This window comes from Macrosteles quadrilineatus, unplaced genomic scaffold (assembly GCF_028750875.1).
Source record: "Macrosteles quadrilineatus isolate MER2022 unplaced genomic scaffold, UCM_ALF_1.0 Scaffold_2__2_contigs__length_208266976, whole genome shotgun sequence".
Lineage (NCBI taxonomy): Eukaryota > Metazoa > Arthropoda > Insecta > Hemiptera > Cicadellidae > Macrosteles > Macrosteles quadrilineatus.
The window spans coordinates 174,017,781-174,039,141 of record NW_026542595.1 but is presented as its reverse complement, the minus strand read 5'-3'; the positions used below and the strand labels follow the sequence as shown (position 1 = coordinate 174,039,141).

The window sequence follows — 21,361 nt, the reverse complement described above, 5'->3', positions numbered from 1 at the left end:
GAAGCTAGCCTACTTTTAACTAAGTCAACTTCTTAACTGCCTATTGTATTTTTTTATGCACATTACAAAACAAGGTTTAAATCTATCTTCTCTCGTTAAACTTTTTAAATTTTCTTCAAAAGCCCTAATAATTTCATTTATATAAAGAAAGTGACTAAGTTATGTTTAAAAACTAAAAAATCTATAAGTATGTTCCATCCTTGACCATGTAAAGGTAAAAAGCCTTAGCTTTGATACAAGTTTTTTCCCCTTAAAGTAAAGCCTCTCGATGCCCTTTTCCTGCTAAACAAAGTGGTTCAACACAACCAGATAAGGTGACCAATATGAGAACATCAAACTAGGTACCGGTAACCTATCCATAACTACTGCACTCTTAGTACAGAAAAGTGCAGCTGATCTCAATTGTTTCAGTAACCTTGGAAACAAAATTAAAATTTACAAAATCTAAATACAAGGAGCCTTTCAAATTCATATATTAAAAGTTTGTTTCATCATAAAGTAAATATGGACAAAGAAGGAAAAACCTCAGGTTCTAAAATCACCAAAAGCATGGTCCCGAAGCCCACGAGGATGCCATACATAAATTTTGTGCAAGCCTTCCGCAACTCTCATCCAGGCGAGTTTGGTCCAAAAGAGATGATCAGTGAGGCGGCTGCGGCTTGGAGACAACTGTCCGACAGTGAGAAGAAGCCATTTGTAGATCTAGCGGCTACCCAGAAGGCCAAACAGCCTCGACAGAAGAAAGTCAAGCGGCTCAGAAGACGAAGAGCTGACAGTGAATACTCCTACTACTAAGTTGTTAAGGCTCTTATACCAAATTTTTAGTGAATATGCGTCTGATTTTGGGACATAATGTATGCAACAACTTTTAAAAATTAATATTTTTTTTTTTCTTCAAAAGTGGTTTTATTTTTGTGTTGGAATTAGTCAAAACCAAAATGTAGGTCTTGGATGTATATCTGAGATGTATTACACATGTTGAGAATATTAGTGGAGATTTGACAGTAGTAGATCTACACGATATAGATAACGATCCCAGACAGCCATATTAAAATTGGGTAATGGATTGTGAAATCCTCTTTCTTTTTAGCCGTGTTCTCTTAGCTGTCCTGAAACATCAGTTATGTCGAATGTCACGAATACGGTGAAAAAAGCCACAGCAGCCACAGAAGAGTGCCATGTTAACACAAACAGACAGGCCGCTTCCCCGCAGAGCCTTTTTAATGGGTAGCAGAAGACCTCATGATGAGGTTAGTTGTTGTTCATCCGCTGAGTTAATCGTTAAAGCTAAGGGTCGCTGCAAGCTCTGGTAAGTATTCCTACCTGCAAGAGAGTCCAAGCAGCCTCGTCCGCTTATCTGCTAGAAATCCTAGCAATTCACTTTCCTGCTAGAGTAATCTAATCTGTCCCTAGATGGCGATGAGAGTACCTTAAACTGGTTCACTCTTTGCAAAAACTTTATGGTCCATTTGGGACAAGAATTGATCTCAGCATGGAACCACCTCCTGACCACTGGAACGTTCCCAGCACACTACTCAAGCTATCCATCACATGATTAGGCAAAATACACGACAGATTGTCATAGTTATAAGGAGCTGCATTTGCTAATTCCATTTGGCATCTTTTAAGGTGAAAGAAATATCCCAAAGTAACATAACACATATAACAATATTAAAAACACCTACCTCAATAACTAAGAATATTTTCTGCAGTCAAGTAGGCCTATTGATGGTTCAAGTTCTTTATATTCAGCTAAGTGCAGAACAGCCACACATCTGTCCACACTCCTGGTAACTATTCCACACACTGTACATGTCTGCCACACTCAACTGTATGGTGTTACAGCTGTGTGCGTGACATTGGTCCACACACGCCCAGTAGCATGCATCTCCTGTGTGGCGTGTAGGCTCTAATCCCTCGAGCCATATACCCATTGCCACGTCCTCTCCTTGGTATTCCACTGACAGTGTGTCCAACCTACAAAAATTAATTAATCCCAGTGACACATTTCTCTCTAATAAATTGGACTTAAGTGCCAATCTTTACTGTTTTAAATTAACCATAAACCGAAAACCTAATACATCTAAACACTTTAAGGAAAGACACAGTTAACAGAAGAAAAACCAAAGAGTACTACATGAAAACAATCCATTATAAGCTATGACAAGGGGATCGAACTGGTCTAGTGGTATAGCACGACGCATTGGAGCTCGAGGTCCCAGTTTCAAAACCCGCCAATCACCAATAGATTTTATATATGTGATAATGCCGCTACCCTCTAGGACTAACCTGAAGTAATGGGTAAAACAGTTCCGGGGTAGAACCTAGCGTCCTAGTATGTTAAAGTGGGATATAAAAAAATAAATAAAAAGTTACAGGCTATGACATAAGTCATATTTTTAGCTAGGTAAGGATTTATGTAGATTTGTTTATTTTTGCTAGAACTGTCATGTTTTGTAAAAGTTGGTACTGGTTATAAAATATACAACTAGGCCTAAAAAAAGGATGTTTTTTTGGGAATTAATTTTGCATACCAACAATATGCTTTATTGGTTTTTGGCTCTCAGAATAAAACTACAGCTATGATAATTCGACTAAACAAGATTACCTGTATCTCAACCAATCTAGAGCCTTCTCAGACAGGACATATCCAGCACCAGTTGGGAACGGAGGGTAAATTTCTTCCTTGTAATTGAACGTTTCCTGCCATTTCCCGCCTCTCTTTACAGGCCAGTCAATTCGAAAACAAGACCACCAATCCCACTGGATCTGCTTCTCTATTTCTCGTTGTACTTTCAAAATGTCAACAAAAACATCATCATCAGTCTTCAAAACATAGTTGACATTATAATTCTTAAAGAGCCTGAAACAAAGAATTTCCCTGCATGTTTTGGTTTTGTAAAATATAAAGAAGGCCTACCATTCCAAACATACCTAAACATATTTAGTCTATTTGGACTTTTAAATTAGAGACACCTAAATAAAATTATGAAAATGATATTCTACTAACTTTCCTGGAAATTTTAATCAAATTTGTTGATTTAACTTTTAGCGTTGACTTGCATTTCCACTAATCCATTTTCCTTCATTTTAGTTGTGTTCATTCAACTTACCACTTATAGAAAAGAAACATTTTCTGCGGTAGATTTCTGTAAACATCAACCATGTCAAGGAATAGAATGTCACCATGTTCAACAGACTCTCTTTGTAACTGTGTGTATACTTTTTCAACATATTTATTCCAGTCTTCTGTTCTTTCATTTGTTTTATTTATTCTTTTCTCAAGTCCTGGAATATCTGAAAAATATTAAGGAATTAAGAGGGTTATTGACAATTTAAAAAAATAGTACCTGGAGACCGAGCTTTGCTCGGGGAAAATCATTCCCCCACTCTGCGATGCCAGCCTTTACTACTTCCCTCACCATTTCCTACGTTATTGTTTCCCTCCCTTCTCATAGCATTTAAGTATTAGAGATGCATTAATCTAACTGACACAAACGGTTCCTACACTCTGCGATGCTAAACTTTACTACTTACTACGTCGTGGACATGTTGTCATCTCTTTCCATTGCATTTTAGTATTTTAAATACATTAATCTAATTGCCAACAACATTTCCCACACTCCGCACTGCTAGCATTTACTAATTCCTATGTCTTGGACATCTTTCCATCCCATCTCATAGCATTTCAGTATTTCACTTTCAGATACAGAAATCGAACTGTTACAATTGGTTTCCAGTTCCCAGACTCCACAGTGCTCGCCTTTACTACTTCATTCACCTCTTCCACAATCAGGTCTTGGACCTGTTTCCCTCCCTTCCCATTGCATTTTAAGATTGCAGATACCTTAATCTAATCCTTATAAACAGTTCCCACACTCCGGACTGCTCGCCTTGACTACTTCCTTTACCACTTCCTACGTTTCGGACCTGTTTTCCTACCTTCCCATAGCATTTTAAGATTGTAGATACCTTAATCTAATCGTCGTTAACAGTTCCCACACTCCGGACTACTCACCTTTACTACTTCCTTCACCGCTTCCTTCGTCGCGGACCATGTTTCCCTCCCTTCCCATAGCATTTTAGGATAACAGATACCTTAATCTAATCGTCATTAATAGTTCCCACACTCCGGACTACTCGCCTTTACTACTTCCTTCCCCACTTTCTACGCCGTGGACCTGCGCCGCTTCCTTCGTCGCGGACCATGTTTCCCTCCCTTCCCATAGCATTTTAGGATAACAGATACCTTAATCTAATCGTCATTAATAGTTCCCACACTCCGGACTACTCGCCTTTACTACTTCCTTCACCACTTCCTACGCCGCGGACCTGTTTTCCTCCCTTCCCATAGCATTTTAGGATTGTAGATACCTTAATCTAATCGTCATAAACATTTCCCACACTCCGGACTACTTACCTTTACTACTTCCTTCACCATTTCCTACGTCGCGGACCTGTTTCCCTCCCTTCCCATAGCATTTTAGGATTGTAGATACATTAATCTAATCGTCATAAACAGTTACCACACTCCGGACTAATATTTACCACAAAACTAATAACAACAATTAAACGAAATAATCTGCTTGGAATAATTCAGTAAGGCCACCAGAAATTATGTGAATCGGTGTATTGTTAATCAACGCTTAATGGTATTCATCGGACTCCTTTTCTTTTGTACTGTCTTTTGTAAATAGGCCATATGTGCATACGCAAGCTGAGGTGCCCGTGGGTACAGAACGTCACGTTATGTCTTAAAATGTAAACAAAATGACAATAATGGCGGAATGTTTTCTCATAAGGCCCATGTTAAATTTTCAAAAGTTTGTACTCATATTATGGCGATAATAGATTTTTCCTGGCTATACCACTGGTCTAGAACTTATTTTTGACACAGAACTTAGTTATTCCGTAAATATAAACGTTTTTGTTAGAGCCGATTCCCAGATCGAGTTGACAAGTATTCAAACTTTACTCGTATTATATATAGGATTGATCCAAATTTAGTTAAAGCATGTTGCGACTGATCCACACCAGAACAAACATTTTTGAATTTCTGTTCCTATAGGACATGCTTTGTACTACAGTACTATACATTGGGGAACGAGCTGGTCTATTGGTGGTTCAAATCCCGCCAATCACCAATGGATTTAATTTATGTGATATTGGCTTGACCTTTTAGGACTACTTTCAGTGGCGGTTCTAGGACCTTGTTAAGGGGGGGGCTACCGGGGGGTTTGGGGGGTGTGGAGCACCCACCAATTAGGCAGGGGGGAGGACCCCCGGGAAAATTTGGAATTTTCAAAGCCGTTTGGTGACTTTCTAAAGCCATTTTTAACACCTTAAACCGTGCCCAACTGTCTAAATAAAACTCCCATTTCACCTGTTGTTTCTCATGAACAAATAGACATTAAAAAAATTAAACTATGACGATTGCATTCATGAACTTCAAAACGCACTGTAGACTACGGCCATATCACAGACAATGGAATAAACCTCCATACTTTAACGGAATAAATTAAAGTATTATATTGTCTGTGGCCATATACTCCTAAAAACCGTTGGGTGACTTTCTACAGCCAGTTTTAACGTCTAGAACTGTGTGCAAAACCTCCCATTTCCCCATTTATTTGTCATGAATATGTACCGGTAGACATTTTTAAAACTAACTGACGATTGCATTCATATATCTCAAAACATATTGTGGGCTACGGCCATATCCTCCTAAAAGCTGTTTACTGATTTTCCAAAGGCATTATTTATGTCTATTATATCTGTGTCCAACTGTCCATAAATCTCCCATTTCATCTATCATTTGTCTTTGTCATAAGTAGACATTTTAAAAATCTAACTAGGCCTATGACGAACTTGCATTCATGAATTTCAAAACATAGGCCTACTGTAGACAACGAAGCCAAATCTCCTAAAACAGTTTGGTGACTTTCCTAAAACCTTCCATTTCACCTGTTATATGTCATGCAAGCAAGTAGACACGTTTTTTAACCTTACGTTTTTCTCCATTTCATAGATCTGTCACAATATTATCGAATTCAGTAATAGTATTGACTATTTCAACTTTAACACTAGTGTTTACATATAGTCAATTGTAATAAATAGGCTACTGGTGCTACATTGCTGATTGATGCCTGTGTAAAGTTAGTGGCTAGCAGACAATTTGACAACTGCTATGATGAAACATCAGGAAATCAGCCCTGTCCTCGCTTGCTTGCGCGCTCGGCGCTCGCTAGCCATTGCCCTAGCATGTCAACAGCTGACTGCTGTAACAATTGGATGATGCGTACAACCATTGACTAAGGATACAACTTTCCATAACTAGCGTTTATTCGATTGAGGTGCTATTGTCCACAAACTCTATGTGGAAGTTCTATGTGGAACTTAATACTACTCCTGCCATCGCTTATTAAGTTAAAAAAAATTTACATTGATGTCTGTTTTATGACATTGCGTGTTTTAAGGACGAAATGTACGTTTAAATTTATTTTTCCAGGGTCCAAGGGGGGGGCTTTAGCCCCTATAGCCCCCCCCTTGGAACCGCCACTGACTACTTTTTAGCTTTTAGGATGTGAAGGCAGGATAAAAAATGTACAATTGGCTGATGTAATCTTATCAAGACTCAGTCATTTTTGATGTTATAAAATTTTTGCTTTGAGTTGTTTGTTCATAAAACCTAAATTTAGAAATTGAACATGAAAGAAAAAAAAAACTTTTAATAATTTAAAGTATTAAGAGTAATACTAATTATAGTTTCAAATTGGCCAAAATACCTTTAATTGTGAAGCCAAATGAAGACAATACACAATACTTTTCCACACTAACTTCAATAGAACTCTTAGTGACTACATTTGAAATTGTAAACAGATTTCCATGTTTCCAAATGGTTGATTGTTCACAATCAAAATAATCATCTTGGATGGATCCTTTTTCCACCAAGACCATCCCTTCAAATCCTTGTGCCAAATGAAGTGGATTCGATAGCTTCTTATATACGTATCCTGAAATACAAAAAGTAAAAAGACCAATTAGTAAAGGTACTTTTGGAAAAACTTGTAGAGAAAATCAGCTGACAGAAAAAATACTGAGAAATTTGCTGAAAAGTGCCCGTTTGGGCTATTTAAGATTCTTTGTGGCCCATGTTTTTTCCCTTAAAAATAAAAGTAAAGTTAAGCATTTTTTCGCACAATTAATTATTGTTCCCAGACAAATAAGAGCAAGAAAATGTAAAAAAATTAAAATCAACTCAACTAAGCCCATTTATGTCACAGGTAACAGTAAGTTAACTGTAGAATAAAATTATGACGGAAAGATTTTCAATTATATTCTTGGATACTTACCCCTATTATTTTCATCGTCTTGGATCAAATCGCCATGAAAAGTGACTGATGCAATTTTAGTTGCTGGGTGAGTTAGATTTAAGTTAAAATTGTTTTGAGAGATATAATGAAGGGCAATCCTTATTATTTTTTCCTTTTCCGAAGCTAGTGCAGACCGTTGTATTCCCAGGGTCTTAATTATCACAGGATGATGAACTGTGAATATAAATCCACGACTCGGTTGGACTGGTTTAGCTTCCGTCCTCAAAGAGTTTACTTGTAGATCAGTGTTTTCTTGAACATCTAAAAACAAATATCAGTTAAAAAGTAGCCTATTAGGCCTATGTTTACAAAAATAGCTTTCAAACATCATAACATTTTCTGTCCATTTTCTCAGTTACAAAGAGTTCAAATCGATCTTTGCTATGAGTAGAAACAGCTTTTGGTATTTTACCAGATAACAACCAGGACACGACAGTTCCAATTTTGGTTCCTTATGCCCGTATTTAAGCCTATGTTAATCCAGGAGGGAGGGGGGCAATGTCCCGATTATTCCCTGACCTAAGGTGGCAACACTGATTTAGCCTAATTTAACTTAATTTTAGGCCTAGGCCTAAGCTTACTGAACAAATTTTAAATGTTGGAAACTTACGTTTAGGAAGTGAAATATTTAGGCTCTCACATAAATATTCCGATCTGCGATTTTCTGGGTGGATATTGCACATGCTTGAACCAACTATAAATTTGTATTTTAATACTTTCGGGACACTCTGAAGCCATGTCTCTCTGAGACTTTCCCGATGCTCAAAATGTTCTGGACTTGATGGTATTGCGATAAATAGAACAATATTTTCCTTATTCCATTGTTCTGAAAAACATGATCATATAAGAACCTAAGTTAGTTACATTTTTGATCAATGAAGACTAAACTTAGGCCTACCTAACTTAAGATACTGATATGAATTCTCGTAAGAAATTATTTCTGGTATAGTACCACTAAAGAGCTTTTAAAATAATTTAACTTTATACTTCAATCTGAAATGGTAACCATACAAATGAAGGTAGGCTACTTTAAGCCAAATATGAATGGAGATGAGTGTAGGATGAGTGGCGCGATCTTGTAACTTAGTCTTGTTAGTGACTAAGGTCGACATGTTCCTTAGACACAGCTGTTAATTAATAGTCCTTAGGTACAGACAATGGCAACTAAGGCATCTACAGTTTATAGCGGAATCCAAATCACATTTTTGCCTCGTAATTAACGATTTGGTCTAATTATCAGGATAGTACTGCGGATAGTCGTAGTACCGGTAAGTTACACACTAAGTTAAGCCTAGTGCAGACAAACCACACTAGGGAGTATTCTTAAAGTACCGGTAAATTAAAATGTGGTTAGCTAGCCTGCTTGAAAATTGCTAGGAAAACCCTTCTGAAGGCCTAGGCAGGCTACCTTAAGTTCTCGGATTTGTCAAAAATTTGCACTAATTTTTGAAATTAATTACTTTTGCTGCGCATTTTTGAAATTATTGTTTATCGTGTTTGTAGTAGGCCTACTTTTTACAAAGTGCAAAAACAGTCTGGAGATAACATAAATCAACAACTCGATTCATGATAACCTAAACTTTACCTTCCTAATCTAACCTAACAAAGAAGGACTAGAGGCAAAACACATCTTCATCCTTCAAAAACGTGCAATTAGAAGAATATGTGGAGTCCATAGACGGACACATTGTAAACCTTTGTTCCAAGAACTGAACATTCTCACACTTCCGTACCTTTTTATATTGGAATCCGTATTGCTTGTTAAGAAGAATCCTAATATTTTTGTAACTAACAGCATGGTCCACAATTACAATACAAGAAGAGCAACAAATCCACATGTACCTCAAGTAAATTCCACCCTTGCAAGCAAGAGCCCTTACTTCAATAGTATAAAAATTTACAATAAATTGCCTCAGTATATCACGCAAGAGCCTTCAATCAACAAATTCAAGATCCTGCTAAGTTAAAACATTTTTAAGTCAAGCGGCCTACTACAGTGTTGATGAAATATATGTCTCGGCCATGTGCATCCCTGAAGAGGAAATGAATCCATTTTATATAAATTAATAGCAAGAAAAGTATAAAAACCTGACGACCACATCGCTGATGCGATACCAGTGGGAATTCTCCAAAAATTAAAAAAAAAATCTTAGTAAATTCAGTTTTTGTGGCAGCAGAAAAATTTATGCACCATTATTTTCAGGTAAAAATCTAGTTTCTAATGATATATAAATTACTATAGAACTCTTGGTCACCCTCATCACAATAATTTCCTTAACAAGTTAGGTCAAGCAAGGCCTAGAAATAACAATTAGCCTATTGCAAGAATAACTTATCCACAATCTAAATTACAACTTACGAATTAATTCAAAATGTTGGTAAATTAAAGCTGTGGATAAAATTACAAATGATATAAAAAATATAAGTTTCCGGATATTTGAAAATTCCATAACATAACCTAACCTCTTTTACTTGATTCAAGAATCAAGACATTGACGTAAACAAAAACAAAAACAACTTGAAGCTTGAAGGACTGAAGTGAAGTGAACGAAACGAACTGATTCAATGAACTCATAATTCCAGTCCACGCTCCTCTATTCTTTTCTATTTGTGACTCCAGTCCAGTCCAGCCAGAACAGAATCGTCCGGGCCGCTGCCGTGTAAACAAAAACAAACACAAAAATATTAGTGTGGTGTGACGGTGTGGTGGTGGCGTAGGCGTAGAAAAGAAGCATGTGTGTGTTTTAACAACTTAACCCAACCTTGTGTTGTAATATTCCAGAATTTTTCTTGAAATCAGATCCCTAGGGAATATCTTGTTCGATGGTATGTATCATCAATTAGTTAAAACTGTTCCAATCCTTTAACTCTAATCTTGAAATTCCTGGGAAGTTAAGTTATAGGCCTAAGCATTGTTTTTATCGTCAATCTGCTGACTTTAGTGTCTTTAAGACTAATTTTTATTATATTGAAGCCAAAAACGGTAAGTTAGTTTATTGGTTTAGTTATACATAAGGCTTAGTTCACTAAATGAAAAGCCAAAAAAATCTGTGGGCCTGGTTGTGTTGTCGGTATCTATGAGACCTCTAATAAAATCTTTTAACACGTTCAGTGCGGCATACCTTCAAACAGGCGCTCGCCAATGGCGGCGAGGCCCGGGCGAAGTCCCGCCGCGCAACTGAATCGGTGAACGCAATTGGCATTCAAATATTTCAGTCTGACGAATAAAAATAGAGCAGTGGTGATTGTGCTGCGTTAGCCCGAGAGTGGACGTAGGCTAGTTCACTGAAACACCTAAAGGTAGCAGCACTGCCTGGATCCGTAGCCAGTGTCTTTGTAAAGTGGCTCGAAAAGAGAAAATTGCCGAAACCGTGACAAAAGTATTGCCAGACGGGATTTTTTGGGAAATTTTAGTACCAACCTACACCAGACTAAAGCTTATATTCTAAGCTACAGGCTGGCAACGATTATAACGTTCCCGGCAATGGCTGAGCTCACATTGAAGCAAAGTTGTTGGTATTGGAGAAGGACGACATTTCCCGCTCCGCGTCAGTGGTGCAGGTACAGCGGGGCGTGAATTCCCGCCCCTAGCACCGAACGTGTTAAGCTATTCATCCAGAACTTAGTTTGGCAGAGGTGATTGGCATTTAGATTCAATCATAGTTAGATTATGAAAGGTGGAGAGTGGGGTTTCGGGAGTTACCAACTAAGGGTTCTATATTCGAATAGGCCTAAGTTACATGAAGCCATTGTATCATACAATAGGCCTAGGCCTAAAGACTTTGGTGGAAGCTTGTGGTGGTCAATCTTAAACCAGGGTCAATAAAGTAATAACTGACTGCTGATGTGCGTATTATATATGCTTACAGCCAACCACAATAACAAAAAACTTTGTTGACCCAGCTAAGTTAATGGTGCAGATTTTTCTTACGCCAATAGGCGTTAGTGGTGAGATATTTGTGCCATATCAACTTACCCACTTGTTCACCCGTAATCATCTATGTATAATAACTCCCTGGCTGGATTGCACGCTCAGGTTGAAGTAGGGCTCTAAAACGGTCCATCGCTGCCACGCTCTGTCCGCCAGGAGTGGATTTAAAGGCATGACTCACCCTAGTGCCGAGCGTCGTGCCCGCTCTTCCGCGTATTGCTATGTTAGTTTTGTGGAAATATTACGAGTTAAAATTGATTGTAACGAACTTAAGGAGCAGATATAGTTTAACGTTTTATAAGCAGATATAATTAATCTAAGTACTTGTACACACTTTACAGACTAGGCCTAACTTATGTAACTTATCACAAATTTTTACTGAAGAAATTTAGTGATGTTATAAAAGAGTTTGATTTATTTATATTTGAACATTGGCCAGAACATAATATCACAATAATTATTTGATCCCAAGGATGTCATAATTAGCTGCTGTGGGCCTCAATTATTATTGAGAGACTTTGACACATGTAAGAATATACATTTTATTTATATTACAGTATGTTTCTTTGTCATAATGTGATTAACGTGTTTGAAAAATATATTATATGCCGTTAGATAAAAGGAGTGTATACTATTTTATGCCAATATCTCCAATTCATTGGTTATTCTCAGTGAAGTATATTGGACATATATATATATATATATATATATATATATATATAAAGGGAAGAAGGCAGAAGGGGACCCCACAATTTACACATTTCAAAATCATCATCAACTACAAGCAAATTTCTTTTTTCATTTGTCATTGCCATCTATACTTCATATACAGCCATATTTAGGCATTCTTATTTTGGTTAAACATTTATATGCATGTTCGTCAGTATCTTGAGTTCTTTCTTATTGTTCAAAAGTGAAAAAATGGAGTTGTCCGTTGAAATGTAAAATAAAATAAAATAAATGAAGTAAAATAATTACAACATATTTTCTCAGGTTAATATTAAATAAACTACTTTAAATCCAAAATTTATTCTTTGATTCTACAAATTTTTTTTAAGCTAAGTTATAGACTACGGTAAGCAATAAAATGCATATACAAAAATTAAGTTACCCATTCTTCGCAATCTAAACTTAAAGCCTTGTTTCTTTATTTTGCAGGGGAAGAATGCAAGAACTCGTAAATTCGCTCAGCAGCGCTTTGCCCAAATGAAAAAGATGATCAGTTCCAAAGATGCAAGAATGTAGGTAACTATTATATTTTATTTTATTACATTTTTTTATATTCGTTACCACGCAAAAGTGTTTACATTTTACAAATTAATGATATCAGTTAGTAGGATTAACCCTGCAGTGGTGACATGATTTTGTGGTTTCAACTGGTGATGTCGGTCTGAAAGACCAACTTTTACATAAGTATTTTTTACATAGGCTAGACTAAATATTAAAATTATGTTTTGAACAAAAATTCGAATACCGTAATACTAAAGTATTAAGAAGCTATGTACATGGTAATACAAGTGAAAACACATTTAAAGTGAGGGAACAAAATTTATTGCATTGCATGTGTTGTTTTTTTTTTTCAAAACCTAAGAATTAACAGAAAAGTAATTTAATATATATCCCTACAATTTTTGTAATTATAAAGGGTTAATCTTAAAATCGTGGAAATCAAAAAATGTGTTTATTTGTTTTTGAAAATTGGGGAAAATGGTTAATATTTGTTAAATATGCAAAGTCCCTTTTTTTTTTGTCGTCGGTTTGTGGGACCGTAAACCTATATTATTAAATGTTCTTAAAATTAGTAGTATAGTGATGTCAACAATGAAAAAGGGTTTTCTAAAACTTAAACAATAAAAGCCTAGGCCTACATAGTAGGCCTAATGTAATGATTGATTGATGTATTTCAATGTACAATGTATTTTGCCGTTAGGGGAAAATACATTTTAAACTTTATATACAAACCTATAAACTTTACAAACAATATATTTTCCACTAAAGGCAAAATACATTTGCCAAAACGCATATGGTGAAATCAGTGCACCAGTCCGAAAATTATAATATTAAAAAAACCTATAGTGACGTCGGCGAACCAGACCGCTCACACTTTCGGTGACGTAGGTGCATGGGACCGTTGAAAGCTGCTGCGCACTACCACTTAACCTGCAAAATTCCATCCCAGCAGCTGAAGGCACACTGAAGGGAGTATAACTAACTTGGAACGAAAAAGTTTTTAAAGAGACTTTTTTAAAATTAAAACTTATTAATAAATCAATTAATTTGTTGTTTGCAGAAAACCAGAACTTCGAGTTGTAAAGAAGAAAAAAGCAGATCCACATGAAATCAAAGTCAGAGAAGTGTAAGTATTATGTTAAAAAAAAAACTTTCTTGTTATTTGTTAGTAAAACACTGGAATTTTCTTGAAAATAAATTTTTAAATATGTTTTTTTTTATTTCACAGCTTTGTCAGTTTATTAATTGCTGATGAAATGAGGTGTATTTTTTATCCCAGTGCTGAGGTTTTGTAGTTTGTTATTTGAAACTGGTGCAAGCGGGAAATGTGTGTCTACCCATGCATATCCAGATTTAAAATATTTTGACCCCTTCCTCTTTGAAGTGTAGTGTTTTCCTCAATAAAATACCTCTGGTGTAAAACTAAAATTTCAGTTAATTCACTGTTATTTTTTAATAAGCTACGTATTTTAAGACACTAAAAAATATTCATCAATGATAGTTTAAATGAGGGCTGGATTATGTTTTTATCTCTATCCGCAGGGGCGGTCTAGCACGGCCATCTTGGTGTCAGTTCATTATGCAGCTCAGTCGGCATCTAGTACTGCTAGAGGTTTCTGCTGTACTCCTCTACTGTGACAATTTAAAATGTCTGTGTTGATTGAAAATGTAGCGAACTGTGAAGTGAGTGCGGTACAGTAATAAGGTTTTAACTGCAAAAAACTGTAAACCGATGTAAATCTATTGGCAACTTTGTGAAGTTTATGGGGAAAACATTGTCACTGAAGGGGGAGTGCGTCAGTGGGTCATAAAATTTAAAAATGGCTAAACTAGCATTCACGACGAAGAGCGAAGTGGAAGATCCACCATAGTGACTGCCGTTCTTGTGAAAAAAGTCAGTCGATGCTGAAGTCCGTAAAACTTTACTTAACTCTCTGTGAGTTTTCTACAAATTTTGCCAAGTTTTTTGCACGAGATCATTACCGAAAAGCTTAGTTACCACAAGTTTTGTGCAAGATTTGTACCGAAAATCTTGACAGAGAGTCACAAAAATCGGCGGATGGCCGCAGCACTAACGTTTCTGGACGCTTAAGATAAAGATGATGGCTCATTACTCGATCGCCAAACTCTGCAAAACCTTAGAAGAGCGATACATAACAAGCTCAAAGATCCTGTTTATTCACGACAACCCACACGGCAATTGTCACTCGCAAAGTTCTTGAATCTTTTAAGTGGAAGTTGTTTCCTCATCCGCCGTACAATCCCGACCTGGCACCGAGCGACTTTCACTTATTCTCATCAATGACAATTATTCTCAAATACAATTATTCTCATCAATTGTATTTTTCATGTAAAAATGGTGCATCCGTAAACAAATAAATAAATAAATGACAAAGTGGCTGACTATGCAGCGTTTTGATGACGACACACAGCTGTTATAAGAGGTAACCAAGGGGTTGAAGACGCAGACGCCCGTATTCTACGACGAAGGAATTTCCAAGCACGTCCAACACTACGACAAGTGCCTTAATTTGAATGTTGAAAAGTATTATTTTACTGTGGCTTTCTTTTGTTTATAATACAATTTTTTTTCAAAACTTTGTTCACCCTTAATTCCAAAACGTAATCTACTTTCTGGATAGCTATCGTAGTAACAGTTTAAAGTCAAGAGTAATTTATTACACCAGATTGACAAATATGTTTGCATTGGCCAAGTCTTTACTATAACTACATTTCTTAAAACTTAAATTAAAAATATAATAAGCTGTTTAAAATGTAATTTACCCAGGCTTAGTGTATGTGAATAGTTTCTCAAACTACTGGATAATTTAAAAAATCTTAACTGACTAGTGTAGTGACTAGTGATGACTAGGAAAGATTTTTTAACAAATTACTAATACATTTCATCAGCCATTGAGCCATTGAAACTTCCTTACTTGATTTTATATTTTTTTACCCTCTACCATGTTAATAAAACCTTTATTGTTTCAGGCCCCAAGTGTCTTCTGCTTTGTTCTTCCAGTACAATACGCAACTTGGCCCACCCTACCATATACTGGTGGATACAAACTTTGTCAACTTCTCTATAAAAAACAAGCTTGATATCTTCCAAAGTACGATGGACTGCCTGTATGCAAAATGTAAGCAACACAAACTGGTTTTAGATGTTTTAAATAGGGAAGCCAGATATCTTTGAATTTTATCTGGATATATTTTACACTAAAAAATGTAAGGGAATATGAAGGTGCTGGTTTCTCGGTTAAAAAATAATCTTAGATCCTGGGAGAATGAAATTCTAGTTCTTTTTTGTTAGGTTTTTGTTCCTAGTTACATTTTTGTTTGGTTGGTCAGACTGTTTAATCCTCGATTTGATAATTAATTGTCTAGGTTGTTTAGAAGACCCAGATAAAAATCAACGAATGGTTTTGGTTGTGAACTAACAAAATGAATAGCTGTGTATAGTTAAGATTGTGCATTTTTAATATCCTTTTGTGTGTGTATGTTCATTTAGGTTAACCATTAATTTTGGTAACATCCATACTTGCGGGAAACCCTAACTTGGGTTTATCTAGTAGAGTTTTCTCTACGATTACACAATCCTAACAAATTGTATGTTTAAACAAATCTGTAACAGCATTTTGCTTATTATGGCAATAGACCTACAATATCAACGCAAATTTTTAAGCTGTCTTATAAAAATACAAAAAATGTAAAATTTTTGTTTAGTGAAAGCCTAATGAACTGCACAGTAAGACAAACAATTTTATTCTTATGAGCTAAGTGTCTTATATTATCTCTCATTTTCAGCTTCAGCTTGTGTTAAAAAAACCTCTGGTGTAAAAAAACACTTTAACTCAACTTTTCATTACTACTTAAGGATTTTTATTTATTAAAATGTGGTGTTTACCTAGGCATTCCGTACGTGACGGACTGTGTGATGGGAGAGTTAGAGAAGCTCGGGCCGAAGTATCGAGTGGCGTTGAGGATACTGAAAGACCCGAGGTTCGAGAGGCTTACTTGCACTCACAAGGGAACTTACGCTGACGACTGCATTGTACAGAGAGTCACTCAGGTTTGTCAAAGAGAAAGTAACTGCTACACGTTAACATGTTAGACAAGTTAGCTTTTATACAAATTCCAATTTATGTTGTAGGTATGTTGAAAATTTACATTTTAGGACTTTGCACATTTTAACATGAACCAACTAGTTGCATGGTCATTCAGGAAATAGAATTTTTCACAGAAATTGCCTATGTCTATTTATTAATATTTTCGTGCTAGCGTGTAAGTAGCCCAGTGTGAACACAGTTGCTTGTACTTGTGCACATGTAATTCAAAGATGTCGGTGTTGATTCTAGTGGGAGCTGTAGTTGTAGCGAAAGTGATAAAAAATTAATTGATTAAACGTCAACATGAGAATCGGAAAAGGAGGAAAGTGTAGGTGAGGCAGAGGGTAGGAATACGTATACCTTATATGTCTAAATATACTAATGAATCAATAAATAGATGTTATCCTTGATATTCCAAAATGCTGGGAATATTGGTACACTTGTAGGAACAGCAATATGTTAGCCACAGTAGACTTAATTTTAAATGTACAAAAAAGCCAACACAAAACCAATTCTACAAGCCGGCGAGTCGGCTAGTAGACAAGCTCCATGTGATTGAATACAAGCACACTCCCCGACTCACCGGCTTCTTACACACAGGCGTGTAGCTTGTAAACTGGCCCCATGTGAACAGGGCGTAGAGTCATGAATTAACTGTACTAGTGTTTCTATTTACTATATTGCAAAGATAAATTCATCTTGTATGATTATTATTTAATTTCTGCAGCACAAATGCTACATAGTCGCAACGAATGACAAGGACTTGAAAAGAAGAATCAGAAAAATACCAGGTGTACCCATCATGTACATCTCACAACACAGGTTAGATTGAATTTACAGTTTTTATTCAATAATGTTAAACAATGAAAATACTATTTTGTCAGTAATTGATATGATATTTTACCTTTTTAATTCACTAAGACAACTGTGTTTGTCTAATCTAATAGTAGAAAACACCATACCTGTTGCATTGCTTAAAACCAATTATCTAGTTGATCTTAGCAGCAGAGGATGATCCCACCAGTTTGGAGTAGGTAGTAGTTTTCTATAACATATTGCCATGGTGTGCTAAAATCTATCTATAGTACCTAAATGTTTTAAGTAAATCTCCAATAAATTGGTTTTAAAACCAATCTCCATAGATTGGTTTTGAAAATTATCATTCTGTGTTTTTAAATGGCTTATTCACTAATAGCTTACAATGTCTATGGATGAATAAGTAAATTCGTTAGGAAAGAATTTCAAAATTACATTTTTTTAAATTCTAATCTATAAAATAACTGTTGGAAAGTGTTTCTGATCAAACAGTCTAAAAGTCTAATCTTTAAACATTGATTAAAACAGAATTTCGTTACTATGTTATGTTGAAAACTTCTGTTTTAGGTACACAATTGAGCGGATGCCAGACGCTTATGGTGCCCCAAAGACGTGACTACAATGGAGCATTTAAAATAAAAATATTTTGATTTTACATTTCTGTTCTGTAATTTTGTCTCAATTCCTTGGCACCCACAAGAGTTTGTCCTTTTAGTTAGGCTAAAATAGGAAACACACCAAGTATCTGTTAAAAATGTGTGCTACATATTAAGGAGAACTGTAGTAACTAATAACTAATATAGTAAATTTGAATCATTTTTGGATAAAGCTTATGTAGAAAAAAATTTTGCAAATATAATTTTTCACTTGAGGGAAATGGTTGTAAATCCTATATAAGTGCTAGGTAGTTTATACTATATCAGATTATCACTTAGAACAATAAATCTTGTTTCATCAAAACATTGCATTTCTCTACTGTCAGTCTACTATCATCCTCATAAATTGTTTTGATAATTTTGGATACTTAGAAATGAAGTTGATTCATCAAGTTTTCAGTTGATTTTGTTTTGTTAACAGATAAGTGCCAGTGATGTAGTGGTCTAATAAATTTAAAAAAAATTATAATCTATTAATTCTTATGAATTTTGGTTGGAAAGTTAATTCCCTTTAAAATTTAAACATAGCCATTGTGGTGAGTATGGACAACGTGACAAGTGACAGTTAAAGGTTAACATATAGGGTTGTTAAAATAAAATCCAGTGGATTTACTTAGATCAATTTATACTTCAGTGACTATTAGTGATGTGTCAAAACCCAATCTCAAATCTCAAAACCATCAAAACTTAGGAAAAGTTCCGGTTTCGAGATTCAATCACCATGTTTCGAGATTCAAAAGTTTTGAAATTGAAGATTTTGTCAGTTTTATTTTTGAAACTGCTGAAATTTTTTTGTGCCATTGTTATTGTTTTTTACACTGTTTCAAACAAGCTGGTAGCAATAGAGCAAACATCACCATTAACGGTAATGAAACAAGTAAATTTTATTCTGAACTTGAAAAGGTATCTTAAATACTATAACTGGTACAATTCAGTTTAACATCAATATTTACTAAACACAAAGAAATATGGACCACTAAATGTTCTAATTAATCTAATATTCATGTTTATGTTGGTGTTAGAAGTTTAATTTATTTTTTTTGTTGGTTGTTCATGAAAAATTATGTTGTATCTGGGTTTTAAGATTATCAGTCACATTCACATATTTATGTTATGTCACGGTCAGGAGGAGTCAATCTCTTTCATTTTTGATTGTATACTTAACATTTTATGATTATGTGTAATTTTTTTAACCCTTGACCTTTGTAACCAGCTAAGTAAAAAAGTTTCTCGTTCAGGTTTTGAGATTCGGGATTAGATTTTTTTAAGTTTCGGATTCGGTTTTGATATTCAAAATTTCTGGTTTTGACCATCACTAGTGACTATATCAGACAACTTCTCATGGCACGACTGTGAACCTAAACTAATAGCCACAGCAACCAATTGGATTGCTGGTAATACAGATATTTTAAACCACTTATAGTACATCTTGGTAACAAGAAAGCTACCCATCTTGAAAATCAATTTATTTGCAATATCTTTATATTGGTGTAATTGTTTCAGAATTCCCTTGTACACTATAGTACTCGGGCAAAAATGCTTTATAATTATAAACGTTTTGAAATACTGCAACGATAAAAAAAAATAAACTTGGTAGGTTGTTAATCATTGGCGGAATGGAGAATGATGGATTGAAAATAATCCACTTCAACACCCAAGGATTCCAGAGTAAAGTGCAAAATATAAATAAATTCGTTAAAATTCACAACCCAGACATACTAGTTATTACAGAGCACTTCCAGAAAAGTAAAAATCAACTGGAAAAAATCGATGGATACAAAATAGTCAACTCATTCTGTAGAAAACACAATGAACGCGGTGGAGTTGCGATATGGGCGAAGAACACTATCAGCTGTGAACCTCGTAAAGATCTAGACAAACATAGGAGAGAGAGAGAGTTTGAGTTGGTCAGTGTGAGCGTAGGCGATGTCGTAATCACTGGAGCTTACAGACCTCCAGACACAAGTATTACGGAGTTCCACAATCATCTGACACGATATATAAACAAGATCAACCAAGAAAACGTCAAGCATGTCTTGACCGGAGACTTCAACATTGACAACCGTAGAGACAATTCAACCAGGGACATCCTGAAAAAACACAATCTTACCTTCAACATAACAGCGCAGACACACAAAGCAGGTGGCAGTTTGGACAATTTCATCACAAACTTTAAAAAATCCAAATCTCGTGTTATAAAATCTAAAATCAGCCAGTTTTCAGACCACAGCCCCATAGAGTTGGTAGTTGAGGCAGAAGTGGACATGATTGAGAAAAGAGAATCCTTCTTCTGGAGGATTTTCAGTAAGATATTTTTCTGGAGAGAAAGATCCGGCTCAAACAAGGAAGCACCATTGGAAAAGAACTCTTCATTTTTTGAGGGCTGCAAAATGTTTTTTAGTAACATTTATCATAATTTCTTTGATACAACTTTTGACAATGCCAGTGATGTGAACAGTGCAGTGAAGGAAAAGAAAAGCAAACAAAATCCAAATAGAACTCCAAATATGAATGAATCAAACTCTTTATTTTCCTTACTTTCTGGGATGTTTACTTCACAATCATATAGTCCCTCTGAAAAACCCCCTGAAAGTATTAAAAACGATAGAAAGATGGATTTAAAAAAATCAGACTCAATACTTACACGGTTTTTTAATTTTTTTAAACTACTGTTGGTATAGTATTGGAATTAACTGTTCACAGTGATACCAAAGAAAACATATGTTTTCTGTGGTGCGATACTGATAAATAAAACTACTGTAGTGCAAGCAATGTCATGCCTGGTATTGTTGTGCAATCGGTATCTCAAGAATTGGTTTTGTTTAGTGTTTTCTACCCCTAGGGAATCTAGGAAACATGTCAAGTCATGTTTTTCAAAGTAAGTAGGATTTGAAAGTTATTAAATTGCATAGATAATAGATGTAACTAATTTAATATGCTACTATGTAAGGTATATAATATCTAGATAATGTTTTGAGGTTAGAATTGAGATTTTTAATTTATTCAATTTATTTGCTATGATAATTTCAATGTTTTAGTTTGGCCTTGATTGTAGGCATGAGGTTAATAAGGTCGTAGTATTAGTATTGCATGAATGAGGTGATAGATAGCCTTGTTTTTAGTTAATAGTTAATGGTTCTCAGGATATATTGGCTGCCTTCATGTATTTGGGTGTGCACTAGGCTTATAACTAATTATCTATCTAATAATACCAACCTAATTCTTATCAATTTAATTGAATAATGC

At 35.4% G+C, this 21,361-nt stretch overlaps 4 protein-coding genes across 6 annotated transcripts in view; 3 read left to right on the top strand and 1 right to left on the bottom strand.

The window, feature by feature from the left end:
• Positions 1–9,860, bottom strand: part of LOC128986638 (UDP-GalNAc:beta-1,3-N-acetylgalactosaminyltransferase 2-like) — a 41,391-nt gene extending 31,531 nt beyond the window's left edge. For both annotated transcript variants that reach the window (XM_054407104.1, XM_054407102.1), the window contains exons 1-7: positions 9,733–9,860; positions 7,984–8,199; positions 7,353–7,634; positions 6,786–7,013; positions 3,114–3,297; positions 2,609–2,863; positions 1,686–1,977 (exon numbers count right to left, since the gene is read on the bottom strand). In XM_054407104.1, coding sequence (XP_054263079.1) covers positions 1,749–1,977; positions 2,609–2,863; positions 3,114–3,297; positions 6,786–7,013; positions 7,353–7,634; positions 7,984–8,199; positions 9,733–9,823 — 1,485 coding nt within the window. In that variant the 5' untranslated portion in view covers positions 9,824–9,860 and the 3' untranslated portion in view covers positions 1,686–1,748. The remainder of the gene's footprint in view (positions 1–1,685; positions 1,978–2,608; positions 2,864–3,113; positions 3,298–6,785; positions 7,014–7,352; positions 7,635–7,983; positions 8,200–9,732) is intronic.
• LOC128986639 (uncharacterized) lies at positions 386–857 on the top strand. The gene has a single exon (XM_054407108.1). The coding sequence runs from the start codon at positions 505–507 to the stop codon at positions 793–795; it is 291 nt and encodes a 96-aa protein (XP_054263083.1). The 5' UTR covers positions 386–504; the 3' UTR covers positions 796–857.
• Positions 9,861–10,082: 222 nt separating the features above from the next.
• LOC128986984 (rRNA-processing protein FCF1 homolog) lies at positions 10,083–18,341 on the top strand. Of its 2 annotated transcripts, none has more exons than XM_054407624.1 (7): positions 10,083–10,199; positions 12,463–12,545; positions 13,595–13,660; positions 15,526–15,674; positions 16,446–16,606; positions 17,371–17,465; positions 18,027–18,310. In XM_054407624.1, the coding sequence occupies exons 1-7, from the start codon at positions 10,197–10,199 to the stop codon at positions 18,073–18,075; spliced, it is 606 nt and encodes a 201-aa protein (XP_054263599.1). In that variant the 5' UTR covers positions 10,083–10,196; the 3' UTR covers positions 18,076–18,310. The 2 variants fall into 2 exon arrangements, with proteins under 2 accessions (XP_054263599.1, XP_054263600.1); XM_054407625.1 differs by having other exon boundaries at positions 10,089–10,199; positions 12,463–12,549; positions 18,027–18,341.
• Positions 18,342–20,947: 2,606 nt separating this feature from the next.
• Positions 20,948–21,361, top strand: part of LOC128986157 (ARL14 effector protein-like) — a 28,598-nt gene continuing 28,184 nt past the window's right edge. Inside the window, exon 1 of the mRNA XM_054406334.1 lies at positions 20,948–20,993. Within this exon, the coding sequence (XP_054262309.1) occupies positions 20,982–20,993 (12 nt within the window). The 5' untranslated portion in view covers positions 20,948–20,981. The remainder of the gene's footprint in view (positions 20,994–21,361) is intronic.